The 14,276-nt window shown below is 42.1% G+C and overlaps 1 protein-coding gene across 2 annotated transcripts in view; it reads left to right on the forward strand.

Annotated features, from left to right (window-relative positions):
- Positions 1-14,276, forward strand: part of ARMC2 (armadillo repeat containing 2) — a 135,424-nt gene that overhangs the window by 96,533 nt on the left and 24,615 nt on the right. For both annotated transcript variants that reach the window (XM_084623454.1, XM_084623455.1), the window contains exons 14-15: positions 7,158-7,476; positions 9,082-9,204. In XM_084623454.1, coding sequence (XP_084479580.1) covers positions 7,158-7,476; positions 9,082-9,204 — 442 coding nt within the window. The remainder of the gene's footprint in view (positions 1-7,157; positions 7,477-9,081; positions 9,205-14,276) is intronic.

A 14,276-nucleotide genomic window follows, 5' to 3' on the forward strand; every position in this document is an offset into this window, starting at 1 on the left:
TATAAAAGCCAGGGCCAGCGTTAGGGGGTAGCAATCAGGGTAGTTGCCCGGGGCCTATGCCACAGGGGGCCCTGTGAATATAAGTTGCTCAGGCTTCGGCTTCTGCCCTGGGTGATGTGGCTTGGAGCCTGGGCTTCAGCCCTAGGTGGTGGCGCTTCAGCTTTCTGCCCTAGGCCTCAGCAAGTGTAATGCTGGCCCTGCTTGGCCTATCCCCTGAAATCTGCTTGTGCCCCCCTTCAGGGGCCTCTGGACCCTCCCTGTTTGAGAACTACTGCTTTAGGCACATGACTGGCTTAGAATATGTAGTGCTCAAAGATACGATCCAAACTGTCTCACCAGCTGGTGTCACATAGCTACGTGTTGTTCAGGTATAATGGTTGGTAGCTGTAGCTAAGAGGGTGAATGCAACTGTTGGAGTATTTGCATGAATATAAGGGAGGTGTATATGTATACATCTGTATATGGTATTGGCGAGACTATTACTGGAATACTGTGTCCATTCTTCAATAAGTATGCTGAAAATTTGGAATGGGTTCAGAAAAGAGCTACAAGAATGATTAGAGATCTGGAAAACATGCCTTATAATGAGAAGCTCAAGCGATTTAGTTTATTGAAGAGAAAGTTAAGAAATGACTTGTCTGATAGTAGGCAACTCTTTAGCAGAAAAGGCATAATGAGAGCCAGTGATTGGAAATGTAAATTGGACAAGTTCAGAAATAAGGTGCACATTTTTAAGTGCAACAGTAACTTTCATTTTGGGTCACTGATTATTTTTGGTTTTGTCCTTGAATTTTCACTTCTGGTGTGTCGCTTCAAGATGTGTCCTGAATGTGTTTGGAAAAGTTCCCTCACAGCTTGACATGACTGCTGTTTGTTTGCCCTCTGGGCAGACTGTCAAGCCCAAAGGAGCACACTCATATCTTCTTTCAGAGAATACTTTACAAAGCAGAAAATCAGATTTTTTAGTGCTGGCAAAGTGAAGAGTAAATTTACCCCACTTTGTATCAGGTGCTTAAAGTGAATGTGGTCAAAAGGGGTCATAAGACCCAGCAAATAAAATTTTCAACAACTTGAGCTGTGTTGTTGAGAGGTGCACGTTTTATCCCTGTCTAGGGCGGGGGGGGAAACCCCTTGTGATTGGCGGCTTCCCACTTTCTGCCTTCTGGGGTGTAAGTAGTCAGTCAGAGCTTCTGCAAGAACCAGCAAAGTTCTCCCCTCCCCCCCCCCCCCGGAGGCAAAATCATTCCCACAGGAGGGGATGGGGGAGAAGAAAAATCCTACCATTCCTATTCCCCCATCTCCTCTGAGCAATGGGACTGTTCCTCTGATTCTCTTTCCTCCCCTCTCTCTCATTGAAACACCTGGCCTAGGAATGGGGAGAGAGGACCCTGCTGCAGCCTCTACACCAGCCCTGGTAGAGATGTGGGTGAAGGAGCTGCAGGGAGAGCAGAGGTTCAGGCTGGGTGTGGCAAAACTGATGTGGAGACTGGAGGGGGTGCAATTGATGGGAGACAAGCAGATATTATGTTGCTTTCATTTTTGTAGAATATAATAGACCATCCACTTTTTTCAGACCACTTTGAGTATTGCAGGAGGGATTCACCCCTTTGGAGGACAGGCAAAATTACCATCACCCTCCATCAGCGTTTACACTAGAAGAGGAAGAGCAAATTTAGTTTAAAGCCGGGAACACAATAGAGCCTTGTGGTGGAATCTGCGTTTTTGGCTTGCTACATTTTTCCCCTCAGAGCCTGATACAGATGTCAAACAAACCAAAAACTGGGCTTAGTCTCATGTCTGGTGATAGCACATCACATACTGCAGATTGAAAAAAAATTATTGGGTCACTTGATAAAACATATTTAGGTCAAGATTATTTAGCCACTTGGCTTTTCCCTTTCTGCTTAATAAATCTGAACTTTTGAGGATTTTTTCATCATGAGGTTCAGAAAAATGGCTTATGAAGTTTAGCATTACCAGTCGTCTTTAACCACAAAAGTCTAATATAGCTATTCTTTTTAGTTTCTAATGTAAATTTCTGTAAAATACTGGGGGTCTGCAAACACAAATACTAACCTTTGCTGCAAGTGCAATGTAGGGGATAGACTTTTAGACTTAACTGGACAAAAATATTTGTCCATCACCATTATTGTCAGCCAATTCAAAGTTAAGAGTTAATGAAGAGTATATGTACACTGTGCTTTGGCTCTTCTAAATGCGTGTACATATTTGGTGCTAGTGCACAATTACATATGTAAAGGTGTCCTATCGTCTGCCTATTAGATTGAACAAGAAAGAACTCATGGTATTCTGTCATCCCTTCCTGGAACTTAAAGAAAAGAAATATCGTTTAAGAACATAAGAACGGCCATACTGGGTCAGACCAGTCGTCCATCTCGCCCAGTATCCTGTCTTCCAGCAGTGGCCAATGATAAGTGTTTCAGAGGGAATGAACAGAACAGGCCATCATCAAGTGATCCAATCCCCTATCGTCCACTCCACCATCTGGCAAACAGAGGCTAGGGACACTCAGAGTATGGAGTTGCATCCCTGACCATCTTGGCTTATAGCCATTGATGGACCTATCCTCCAGGAACTTATCTATTTCTCTTTTGAACCCTGTTATAGTTTTGATCTTCACAACATCCCCTGGCAATGAGTTCCACAGGTTGTTTGTTCGTTATGTGAAGAAGTACTTCCTTTTGTTTGTTTTAAACCTGCTTATTAATTTTATTGGGTGACCCCTAATTCTTTTGTTATGTGAAGGAGTAAATAACATTTACTTATTAATTTTTTCTCCAGACCATTAATGATTTTATAGACTTCTATCATATCCCCCCGTTAGTCATCTCTTTTCCAAGCTGAAAAGTCCCAGTCTTCTGGAATTTTTGGAATTCACTTATACAAATTATTTTAATTGGCATCAAATCATAGAATATCAGGGTTGGAAGGGACCTCAGGAGGTAATCTAGTCCAACTCCCTGCTCAAAGTAGGACCAATCCCCAACTAAATCATCCCAGCCAGGGCTTTGTCAAGCCTGACCTTAAAAACTTCTAAGGAAGGAGATTCCACCACCTCCCTAGGTAACGCATTCCAGTGTTTCACCACCCTCCTAGTGAAAAAGTTTTTCCTAATATCCAACCTAAACCTTCCTCACTGCAACTTGAGACCATTACTCCTCATTCTGTCATCTGCTACCACTGAGAACCGTCTAGATCCATCCTCTTTGGAACCCCCTTTCAAGTAGTTGAAAGCAGCTATCAAATCCCCCCTCATTCTTCTCTTCTGCAGACTAAACAATCCCAGTTCCCTCAGCCTCTCCTCATAAGTCATGTGTTCCAGTCCCCTAATCTTATTTGTTGCCCTCTGCTGGATATTTTCCAATTTTTCCACATCCTTCTTGTAGTGTGGGGCCCAAAACTGGACACAGTACTCCAGATGAGGCCTCACCAATGTCGAATAGATGGGAACGATCATGTCCCTCGATCCGCTGGCAATGCCCCTACTTATACATCCCAAAATGCCACTGGCCTTCTTGACAACAAGGGCACACTGTTGACTCATATCCAGCTTCTCGTCCACTGTAACCCCTAGCTACTTTTCTGCAGAACTGCTGCGTAGCCATTTGGTCCCTAGTCTGTAGCAGTGCATGGGATTCTTCCTTCCTAAATGCAGGACTCTGCACTTGTCCTTGTTGAACCTCATCAGATTTCTTTTGGCTCAATCCTCTAATTTGTCTAGGGCCCTCTGTATCCTATCCCTACCCTCCAGCGTATCTAGCTCTCCTCCCAGTTTAGGGTCATCTGCAAACTTTCTGAGGGTGCAAATCCATACCATCCTCCAGATCATTAATGAAGATATTGAACAAAACTGGCCCCAGGACTGAACCTTGGGGCATTTCACTTGATACCGGCTGCCAACTAGACATGGAGCCATCGATCACTGCCCGTTGAGCCCGACAATCTAGCCAGCTTTCTATCCACCTTATAGTCCATTCATCCAGCCCATTCTTCTTTAACTTGCTGGCAAGAATACTGTGGGAAACCGTGTCAAAAGCTTTGCTAAAGTCAAGGAATAACACGCTTTTGCCTCATCCACGGAGCCAGTTATCTCACCACGGAAGGCAATTAGATTAGTCAGGCATGACTTGCCCTTGGTGAATCCATGCTGACTGTTCCTGATCACTTTCCTCTCCTCTAAGTGCTTCAGAATTGATTCCTTGAGGACCTGCTCCATGATTTTTCCAGGGACTGAGGTGAGACTGACTGGGGTGTAGTTCCCAGGATCCTCCTTCTTCCCTTTTTTAAAGATGGGCACTACATTAGCCTTTTTCCAGTCGTCCGGGACCTCCCCCAATCGCCATGAGTTTTCAAAGATATAGCCTGCAAATCAGACTGGGTTCATTTTAGGGACAGGATTCAAATTCTTAAGAAGAAATAGGTCACCCATCCTTAGTCTAGCTTCTAACAGAGATCAAATAAAGTTTGTCAAATCAATAGCTTTGACAAACCTGTTCAATTTAAAAAGAGTGCTTCAATACAAACAGAAATTACAGTGTTCCTCTGTCTTCAGTACTGAATCTGTGCACGCTAGTTTCAAAAGATATGTCTTACTGTTGAAACCTATGTTTAGGGCCTGCAAATCCGCAGATATCTGCTTTATACCTGCAGGGATCTGCATCTGCGGATGTGGTTGTATTGTTTACTATCCTTGCAGATCACGGATTAGATGTGGATCCAAATTTTTGTATCCACATAGGGCTCTACCTGTGTTGTATAAATCAACCTGATAAATACGTATGTATTTCGTTTATTTGCAGATATGCCTGAAATGCCTGCATGCTTTCTCAGTAAATATTCCAAATGTTTGGCTATATACTAACCCTGCCTACTGCTGATTTTTTTCAGATGTGCAAATATCCCATGTGTCTATGTACATTTATTCTTGTAACTGTTTTCAAAGTAAAAAGAAAAGGAGGACTTGTGGCACCTTAGAGACTAACAAATTTATTTGAGCATAAGCTTTTGTTAGTCTCTAAGGTGCCACAAGTCCTCCTTTTCTTTTTGCGAATACAGACTAACACGGCTGCTACTCTGAAACCTGCTTTCAAAGTGGCATTCATCTCTAACTCCATGCATGGCTGTCTGAACAGTGGTTTTTGGTTTCACATTACTCAGCTTAGTTGTTCTTATGGCATGCACATTTTTGAAAATTTAGCCAAAAATACATAAAAATATAGCCTATAATTCCTAAGTAATATAAAATCACATCTGCATTTCTTGTATTTGACTGTTATTTAAACTCTGTCAGTGGATGGTAATGAAACTTCTGTAATACTTTTTAAAACAGGATGTGCTATGCTAAAAAGAAATAATATCTTGTAGGCTTGTTTCATAGTCTATAGGTGGAAAACATAGCTGAGATCACACTTCTCAAAATATCAGTTAAATTGATTGCTTTACAGTACCTGTCTGTTTATTCCCTGATTGGCTAGAGCTGTTGCTAAGCTGGTACTGTTTTAACCAAAATTAGAAAGTCAGTGTAAAGCAAGTTAAACTAGACTGCCTTCTTTTTTCACTTCTCTCTTCTGATTCATCAACTGTTTGAAACAACAAATTCTTTGTAGCCTTTGTGGGAAGGCTTCCATTGGGGATTGTGATGGCTTAGGTAAAAAGCTTCTAGACAGTTACTTATAAAATAAAAATGTTTATACGTATCTTGTGTTGGTGACATTCAGATGTTTGCAAAATAGTAATAGTGGGAGCAATGCCATAGAGAGTCAGAGTGTCTAGCCCAAAGTGAGGGAGAGAGATTAGAGGTCACTCATTGATGACCCCCTGGCAAGTTCATTAGTAGTTGTGATGAACGCTGAAGCTCATTTTCTTGTCTTTGGACATAGATGTATCTCTGTGATGCAAGGCCTTGTGGGAGTGGTTCAAAAGAGGAGAAATTATTAGTGGAGGAATATATGATCCATTGATTAAATTGCAAAAATTTCTCTATCAAATGTTAATACATGTACAGTAACAAGTTGCCATTCTTTGAATGTCTCTTGATAAAGTATGGGGTTTATTCCTTGGGGGATTACAGTGTCTGAATGGGATTCCTGTATTTCAAGAAAAACAACGTGTAGGGTGTTTGTCAAAGCAGTGGTTTAGTGCAAGTACAGTCGTTTAACCGTTAGGGGTAGACTGACTATGCTGCACTCAGGGGATTGCCACTTCTTTCCCTGTATTGTTGAAACAGAGCCAGTACTTGGACTTTCCATTTTGGAAACTAGCTAGGTGTTGATGGGGGTCGAGACAGTTTTTTGAGTAATTTCATCTTTGGGAGAGAAAACAAGGAGAATTCTGAAAGCTAAACCAGCCCATACTGTTGAATTAATAGCAGTTGGGGGTATTGTTGTGGGATGACACCTGAGTCAGTCAGCTCCTGCATCGCACAGATTGCTGTATCCCCATGGTGGTCGAAATGAAGGCAATGAGGGAGATGTAGTATTAGGATTGGGAGGTCTGTGGCATAGCAGACTAGACCTTTTTCATTGGCTCTTGATTTGCGCCTCTTCCCCCCCCCACACACACACACTTTATTTAAAAGAGAAATGCCAGGAGGAAATAAATCTTTATAGACACCATCTGAACAGAATTCTCGTTGTTGGGTTTGTGCTTCCTTGTGGACATCAGGTGACACTTCCATTGCTTTAAAATCTTAAGCTTTCTAGGGCAGCAGTAGCAGGGTAGAATGCTTATGAGGCCCTATTGGCCATCAAAGCAACCCTCTGCTTATTTGGGAGACTGATTAAACCTTGCAAATGCAAGGCATTTACATAACTAGAATATCCATCTGAAATGTTCTATTATCCTGTTGGGTTGTTGGTCATTTGATGGAAATAGACTACTTCTATTTAGGAGACCCCCATGATTAATAACCTCTATGGTACTAGAACTGTTTGCCTTTGTGAGATGATTTTTTTTTTAAAACTCTTCCCTCAACTGAGTAATCAAATACAGCATCAAAGATTGTTTCCTTTTTTGCTGTATTTAGTGTTCTTCCATTTGCATTGAATTGTGAAATACATGAAATATTGACGTTCTTCAAACCGCTAGCAACTTCAACTTTTCTCTCGGTGTAACAGAGTTTGTTTATTTTATTGCAGGATTTAGTTGTCCGTGTTGTTTTCATTCTTGGCAATTTAACAGCAAAGAACAACCAGGCCCGTGAACAATTTTTTAAAGAGAAAGGAAGTGCTGACACCTTGATATCATTATTCCAAACCTACAATGAACTTGATTTGAATGCAAAAAAAGAACAACATGAAGAAGAAGAAAACAAATCAAAACAAAAGCATCCTTCAGAAACAGAGGATGTCCTTATAAAACTTATTAGAGTGCTTGCCAATCTCTCCATTCATCCTAGTGTAGGTGCTGTTCTGGCAGCTAACCATCGCATTGTGGCATTGCTTGTTACGGTTCTAGGTAAAGTTTGTATATTATGTGCATTTTTTCATGTATTATTTTCATTCAATCTGTCAGGCAGGTATAGTACTTCATTACTTCAGCTTTTGTTATTGGGAGAACCTTAATTAAATCTGCCATGATGTTAAAATAGGAAAATCAATCTGCTAATGTTAATAATTGCAATGTATAGACTAACTTACTTTAAACAGTAGCAGAATTATCACCTTCATACTAAACTTTCCAGCATCTTTCCTGCAAGGCATTCAAAGGAGCCTCATGCATAGATAGGATTTATAGATCAGATTATTAAGAATAAATCAGACTACACAAAAAGATTAGTAAACTGTGGGAATTTTCTTTTGAACATGTCTGACTGAAAACTCATATAGTGAGCTTGCCTTCTTGCCTCCTCCCTACATAAGAGGATTTTTTTTTAAACAAAAAGTTTGTAATTAAGGACCTGTTTCTGCAAGCACATTCTGCTTGGTTCTGCCTTCGTACAGCAGAAACAATCTGCAAAACTTACATGCCAGTATATTTTAAACACTATTATCCAAATCAAGGGGAGTTCTATATATTTCGAGCTTGGAGGATGGAGCTTTTATTGGCATTTCTGAGCTACTTGCTGCTGCTGGCAGCTATAACTCATCTTGCTAAAAAATGGAATAGTTTGGCATGCTAGCAGCATGATGGCTGGAACTATAAATTGTTTCCATCCTGTTTTCATATAGGTTTAAGAGCAAGAACAATTTCAACAGTGCCAGCATTCATGAAATCTTTGCTACAAGTTTTTGTTTGTAATAGTATTAGGGATTCTGTAGCTTCAGTACAGATACACTTAGAATGGAGGCAGCTACCAAGTGGCCTTCAAACTAAATGCAATCCTGCTGTGCCATTCACTATTACAATAGTACCTCAGAGTTATGAACATCAGAGTTACAAACTGACTGGTCAAACACACACCTCATTTGGAACTGGAAGTATGCAATCACAGCAGCTGAGACAGGAGGAAAAAAAGAAATACTGTACAGTACTGTGTTAAACTACTAAAAAAAATGAAGGGAAAGTTTAGGGAAAAAAAAGATTTGACAAGGTAAGGAAACTGTTTCAATGCTTGTTTAATTTAAATTAAGATGGTTAAAAGCAGCATTTTTCTTCTGCATTCTAAAGTTTCAAAGCTGTATTAAATCAGTGCTTGTTGTAAACTTTTGAAAGAACAACCCTAACGTTTTGTTCAGAGTTACAAACATTTCAGAGTTATGACCAACCTCCGTTCCCGAGATATTCGTAACTCTGTGGTTCTTCTGTACTACAGAAGTGCAGGCCTCAGAGTCCACAGCCCCTAATATTAGAGCTGGTTGAAAATCAGGACATATTTTTCATTAATTCTTTTGTCCAGCACTAACCAGCAGACGATGGTTTATCTTGGGCAGGGCAATCTGCTTCACTTGATGCAAATTAGTTGTAATCTTCCATGGTCCAGGCAGATTATCAATATAACCCTTGTTTGCACAGAGTTTGGGAGCCACAACACTACAGTCAATTGGGCTGTGAATTAATTTTCTTGAGCTGTAATCAATCTTCTAAGGTAAGACTGATGTATATATTTTTTTAAAATATCAGAATACAAGTCAATTGATGACTGTGAGGAGCTGGTGATCAACGCTACCGCAACAATCAACAATTTATCCTATTACAAAGGGAGGAATTCTGTAATTGAACACAAGAAGCTACACATCGCGGAGTGTAAGGTTTTTAAAAATCAATTCCTTCTGTATGTCTTTTAGAATATCTGGGATAAGATGTGTATTTTGATTATGTTAGGGCAATGTGGAAAAGAGTCATTAAAAATATTTTGTGGTATAATATAGGAATTTCGTAGGGTCAAATTTTCCCCATAGCTGAAGAGAATCCCTGCTTGCATCCGATGCCAGACCTTTGTCTTTAGAACTCTGTGAAATCATTACATTGTTGGCAAAAACAGCCTTTCTCCCCCAAAAATTCACTTACTCACCAGATTGTTTTCTGTTATACGATTTTTGGTAAAGCTGTTCAAAACTTCAATAACTAAAATGTGAAAATAGTAGTATGGGGTTGTTGCATGTTTTTTCAACTCCAGTTCAGATTTTCTCAATTTACAAGTAAAAAGTTTTAAAAGATCAAACCATCAGCCCTGGAAATTTGATGATAATGAAGTGGTGGTGGTGGTGCCTGGATGCTGCATCTGAGATTGGGGCCTCACTGTAGTAGATACTGCACATACAGTAAGAGTCCCTGAAGAGGATACAGTCAAAACAGACAAAACAAACAAAGGGTAAAAGGGGGGCACAGAGATGGGAAGTGGCTTGCCCAAGGCTACATAGCAGATCGATGACAGAACTAGGAATTGGAACCCATATTCTTTTAGCCCAGTGCCCTCACTGCTAGGCCACGTTTCCTCTCTAGGTAGCAATGGTGTGGCTGTCTTATGAGCCAGAATGGAATCCATCTCATTCCCCCAGAGCTGTAATGGCTCTCAGTGCTAACAGGAGAAAAAAATTAATAAATTTGTAACTAACATAAGCAGACGTGACTGACTGTATATAGGGAGCAGATCTGGGAAGTAAGATGATGTCATTTTTACCATGGCTGCACTAGGCAATGCTTCCTTGTTTTTTTGTTATAGAGGATGAGGCTTTAAGATTTTTCTCTCATCTTTTTAACAGTATTTTGCATTTCAGTATGAAATGCAGTTCTACAAGTTTGCTGCTCAGATGGATAAGCAGAAGTGCAGAAAACTGTTCAGTGGTGAAAATCCAAGTTTAGAAATGGCCTAGAGCCAATGCCACCTAATAACTATTGGCCAGAAGCCAAATACAGCCTATGGTGTGGTCTTGGAGCTGGAATTAGTTATTGTCAGCCTGTGTTGTCAATCTCATCACCATCCCTGGAACCACCCACATTCCTCTCTCCCCTTTATTTCACTGTTTGAACAAAGTAATTTGTAGGAGAGATGCAGTCTTGTAGCAGGAGGGCCTGACAGTTGCTTACCGCAGGAAACATGTTGAGAAATACCTGTTGTGTGTTGCAGTCAGGTGTGTTCCAAAGACAAAAAAATGTATCACTTAAGAAGGCTGAGCCACAGTTAAGTCATCTCTGGTATAACAACATCCAAAGGAAGGATGTGAATGAGACCAAACTGTTCTCTCTCTTCTCTGTGGGGAAAGAAAGGAAGAGTGGAAGGTTCTCATTGGCTTACTCCCTTCCATGAAGAGGGGTGGGTTTCAGTGGTTCCCTCTTTCACTGCAGAAGATTCCTGTGAGGGCTGATGAATGGTGGCTCCTGCAGCAGTCTTGAGTGTGCACTGAAAACTAACAGGGCAATTCATGACTCCTAGGCAATGCTGGAGACCAGTTTTTCTGCCAGAAAATATAGTGGTGTCATGTGAGCTACTCACGTAAAACTGCTGAACAGGAAGCAGCCAGCAGAAAAAAGCTTTCAGACTAGCTGCAGTGTTTATCATTGCCAGTTAGGACAAATCTGCTTGTTGTTTCACTGGCAGTAGTGGACACAAGAAAGAGGATTGTGGACCTCAAGTGGTCTGTGAGCTACATGAGTTTCCAAGTGCTTGGCCTTTAGGGGAAACTTAAAAGAACTTTCTGAATATTTATTTTAATAAACTCATGATGTATATACTTAAAAAGCATGGACAAGTTGCCAGAGGATATAGGACAAATGTTTCTTGCTATGGTGGTTGAGGAAAAGATGGTGTCCAGTACCTTGCTTCAGGCTGCATTAGATGTTGTGGATTCTGTGACTAGAGCCATGGTGTTGTCAGCCATCACGGTGCCCAGATGTTCATGACTCCAATCCATCAGGTCTTCCTCAAGAGGTCCAGCAAGCCATCCAGGACCTTGCTTTTGAGGGACTGATGCTTGTTTTGCAGAAGACCAACTACAAGCTGCATAGCCTCAAAGGCTCTAGCAGTTCACTTAAGTCTATAGCCATTTATACACCTTTCCCAAAGAAGCAACAGTTCTGTCCCCAACAGCCTCATCAGTATGCTTCTTTTACACCTTTCCACCATGCCAGCCTAGGAGGAGAGGCAGCTGTTAAAGGAGACTACTTCTGCCTACTTTTTCATCTGCTGCCAGCTTGTCCAGAGTGGAAACACCAAGCTGTCAATTTGACTTGCTCATCAAGGACAGCCTACCAGTTTCCTGTTTGACAACTTCTCCTACCCTAGTGTTTTCCAATAGGCTGTCTCACTATCTAAATGCTTGGACCTGTATTACTTCAGACTAGCGAGTCTTAAGCATGGTGGAATTGGGAAACACCCTTCAGTTTATTTCTACTCCCCCCTTTCCTATTTCCCCATCCCAGTTCCTTTTCACGGATCACTCTTACAAGGAAGTTCTCCTTCAGAAGGTACAATCTCTCCTCTGGTTGGGAACCTTAGAGGACTTTCCTCAGTTACACAAAAAGTGTAAAAACGCTAAGCAAAAAGTAAAAGCAGGTCTCAGACCCATAGTTAAGGCTGCGAATAGTTCACGGAGGTCACGGATGTCACAGCTTCCGTGACTTTCCGTGACTGCCGTGAATTTTGCAGTCGTGGTGTGGCTGACCCCAAGACCACTCCAGCAGCTGGGGAAGCCCTGGGGTCAGCCGCACGAGCGGCTGCTCTGGCAGCCCCAGACAGCTGGTCCCCGGCGCTGCCCTGAAGCAGTGGTCTGGGACCAGTGGCAGGGGGCCCCCAGGTGGCTGCCCCCGACCCAGACTGGCGGCAGTCACATGGCCCTAAGCCGCTGCACTCCCTTCCCAGACTAGCAGCGGTGGCGGCAGGACCTTGGGCCGCTCTCCGGACGCAAGAGTGGCAGTGGTGGTGGTGGTGGTGGGGAGCCCTGCCCGTCCTCCGCCCAGAGCTGTGGTACGTGGGAGCCCTGGCCGCCGTCTGCCCAGAGCAGGGGTGGGCGGGACCACAGGCTGCCCGGAGTGGCAGCGGTGGCGGGGCCCCAGGCTGCTGCCCCTCCTCCAGCAGAAGCATCACCCTGCGCTGTTCGTTTTCCAACTGTGGGAGAGTCCCACCTAGACCTGTTTTGAAACCAAAATCACAGGAAGTGTCAGCAGTTTGGTTCACAAGCAGGTCACAGCCCTGGAGCTCTCTGGGGCGCTTTCCTGTTGCCCTGGTCAGACAAGCTCATGTGCTCATTTCCTCCAGTTCCACTCCTACGCAGAGTGTTAAAATCAAGCAGGATCATGCTTGAGTCATGCTCATAGCTCCAATGTGGCTTCGCCAGCATTAGTTTTTCACTCTTACCACCAGCCACAGACATCATCTCACAGGACCATGGTCAGCACCTCCGTTCCAACCTGTAGGCCCTTCACCGAGCAGCCTGGATACTTTGTGGCTAACACCTCAGGAGGAGATGAAGGATTTGGAGTATTTATATCCACAAATTAGAAGATCCTATTCCCTCTTGGGACTTGAATCTGGTGTTAAAGCTAATGGGTCCTCTCTTTGAACTGCTGACTACTACTACAGTATATACTACTGACTACTTCTACAAGGTCAATGTATACCTATGTTCTCATCTGAAATTTCTGACTGAAGTGGTTTCTCACTTCCACATCAATCAGACAATATATTTACCAAATTTCTTGTGCCTCAAGCTCATAAGGATGATGAAAGACTGCATATATTATATGTTAGGGGAGCATTAGCATTTTACTCAGACAGGAATAAACCGTTTAAATAGTCTTCATAATTGTTTGTGACAATTGCAGACAAGAATGAGGGGCCTTCAGGACTCGTCTCAAAGAACCTTGTTGTAGATCTCTTCTCATATACTTTAGTGCTATGACATGGCATACAGCAGCCCAAGGTAGTAGAGGGCACATGCACTGCCCCGACAACGGTACATGAGTGCGTGCATACCTGAAGTGGAATGGACACGTGCAATCACTTGAAGAAAAAACAATTACAAACCTGTTCTGTTTCTGTTGTTTTCTGATATGTATTGAACATATCCATTCCACTTTAGGTATGCGCACACTCATGTACCCTTGTCGGGACAGTGCATGTGCCCTCTGCTAGCTTGTGCTGTTGTATGATGGTATAAAGGGCAGAGCTGCCCCCAGCCCTTCTCAGTTCCTTCATACTGGACTGACTGCGATATAGAGGGGAAGGAGAATGGGTTGTGGAATGGACATGTGCAGCACATATCAGAGAACAACAGTTAGAACAGGTTGGTAACCATTTTTTGCCTCCAGTGAGCAGATATTATATGAATTGTCATATGCTATATAAAGCTTAGTGTTTCTATTTCTGTAATCAGAATCGCTCTCTTGGCAATCTGTTGTACTCAGGAAAAACATTATTTTTTCATGGAACTGTACTGTACATTTAAGTTCACTTTTTCAAAATGAGGAGAGTAAAAAGATAGTTGGAAGTTAAATGTTGATAACACCATTAGAATGTGTCCAATTTTACAGGAGAGCTGATGGGGAAGCAAGATTTGTAGTTGAATGATTATTGCTAAACCGTACCACCTCTCTAAATGTAGATGTTTTGATGGCACGAACTAGTTACTAAGAAAAGATTTGAATTTTTAATATAAATACTGTATTTATATAAAGATGTGACATCCCTGATAGATCTTGGGTCATTAAGGATCCGGTCCTGGAGTCCTTAACAAAGTCAAAACTTCCATTGCCATCAGTGGGAATATTAGCTGAATAAGGGATGCATTTATCGTCATCTGTCTCTCCCTTCTCTATCACTGTCAGCAACGTTACCATCCTTCTGGTGAGATTGACTTGCAATCTTGATATCCCCTATG

This window comes from Lepidochelys olivacea, assembly GCF_965140295.1.
Source record: "Lepidochelys olivacea isolate rLepOli2 genome assembly, chromosome: 3".
In the NCBI taxonomy this organism is placed as follows: Eukaryota; Metazoa; Chordata; order Testudines; family Cheloniidae; genus Lepidochelys; species Lepidochelys olivacea.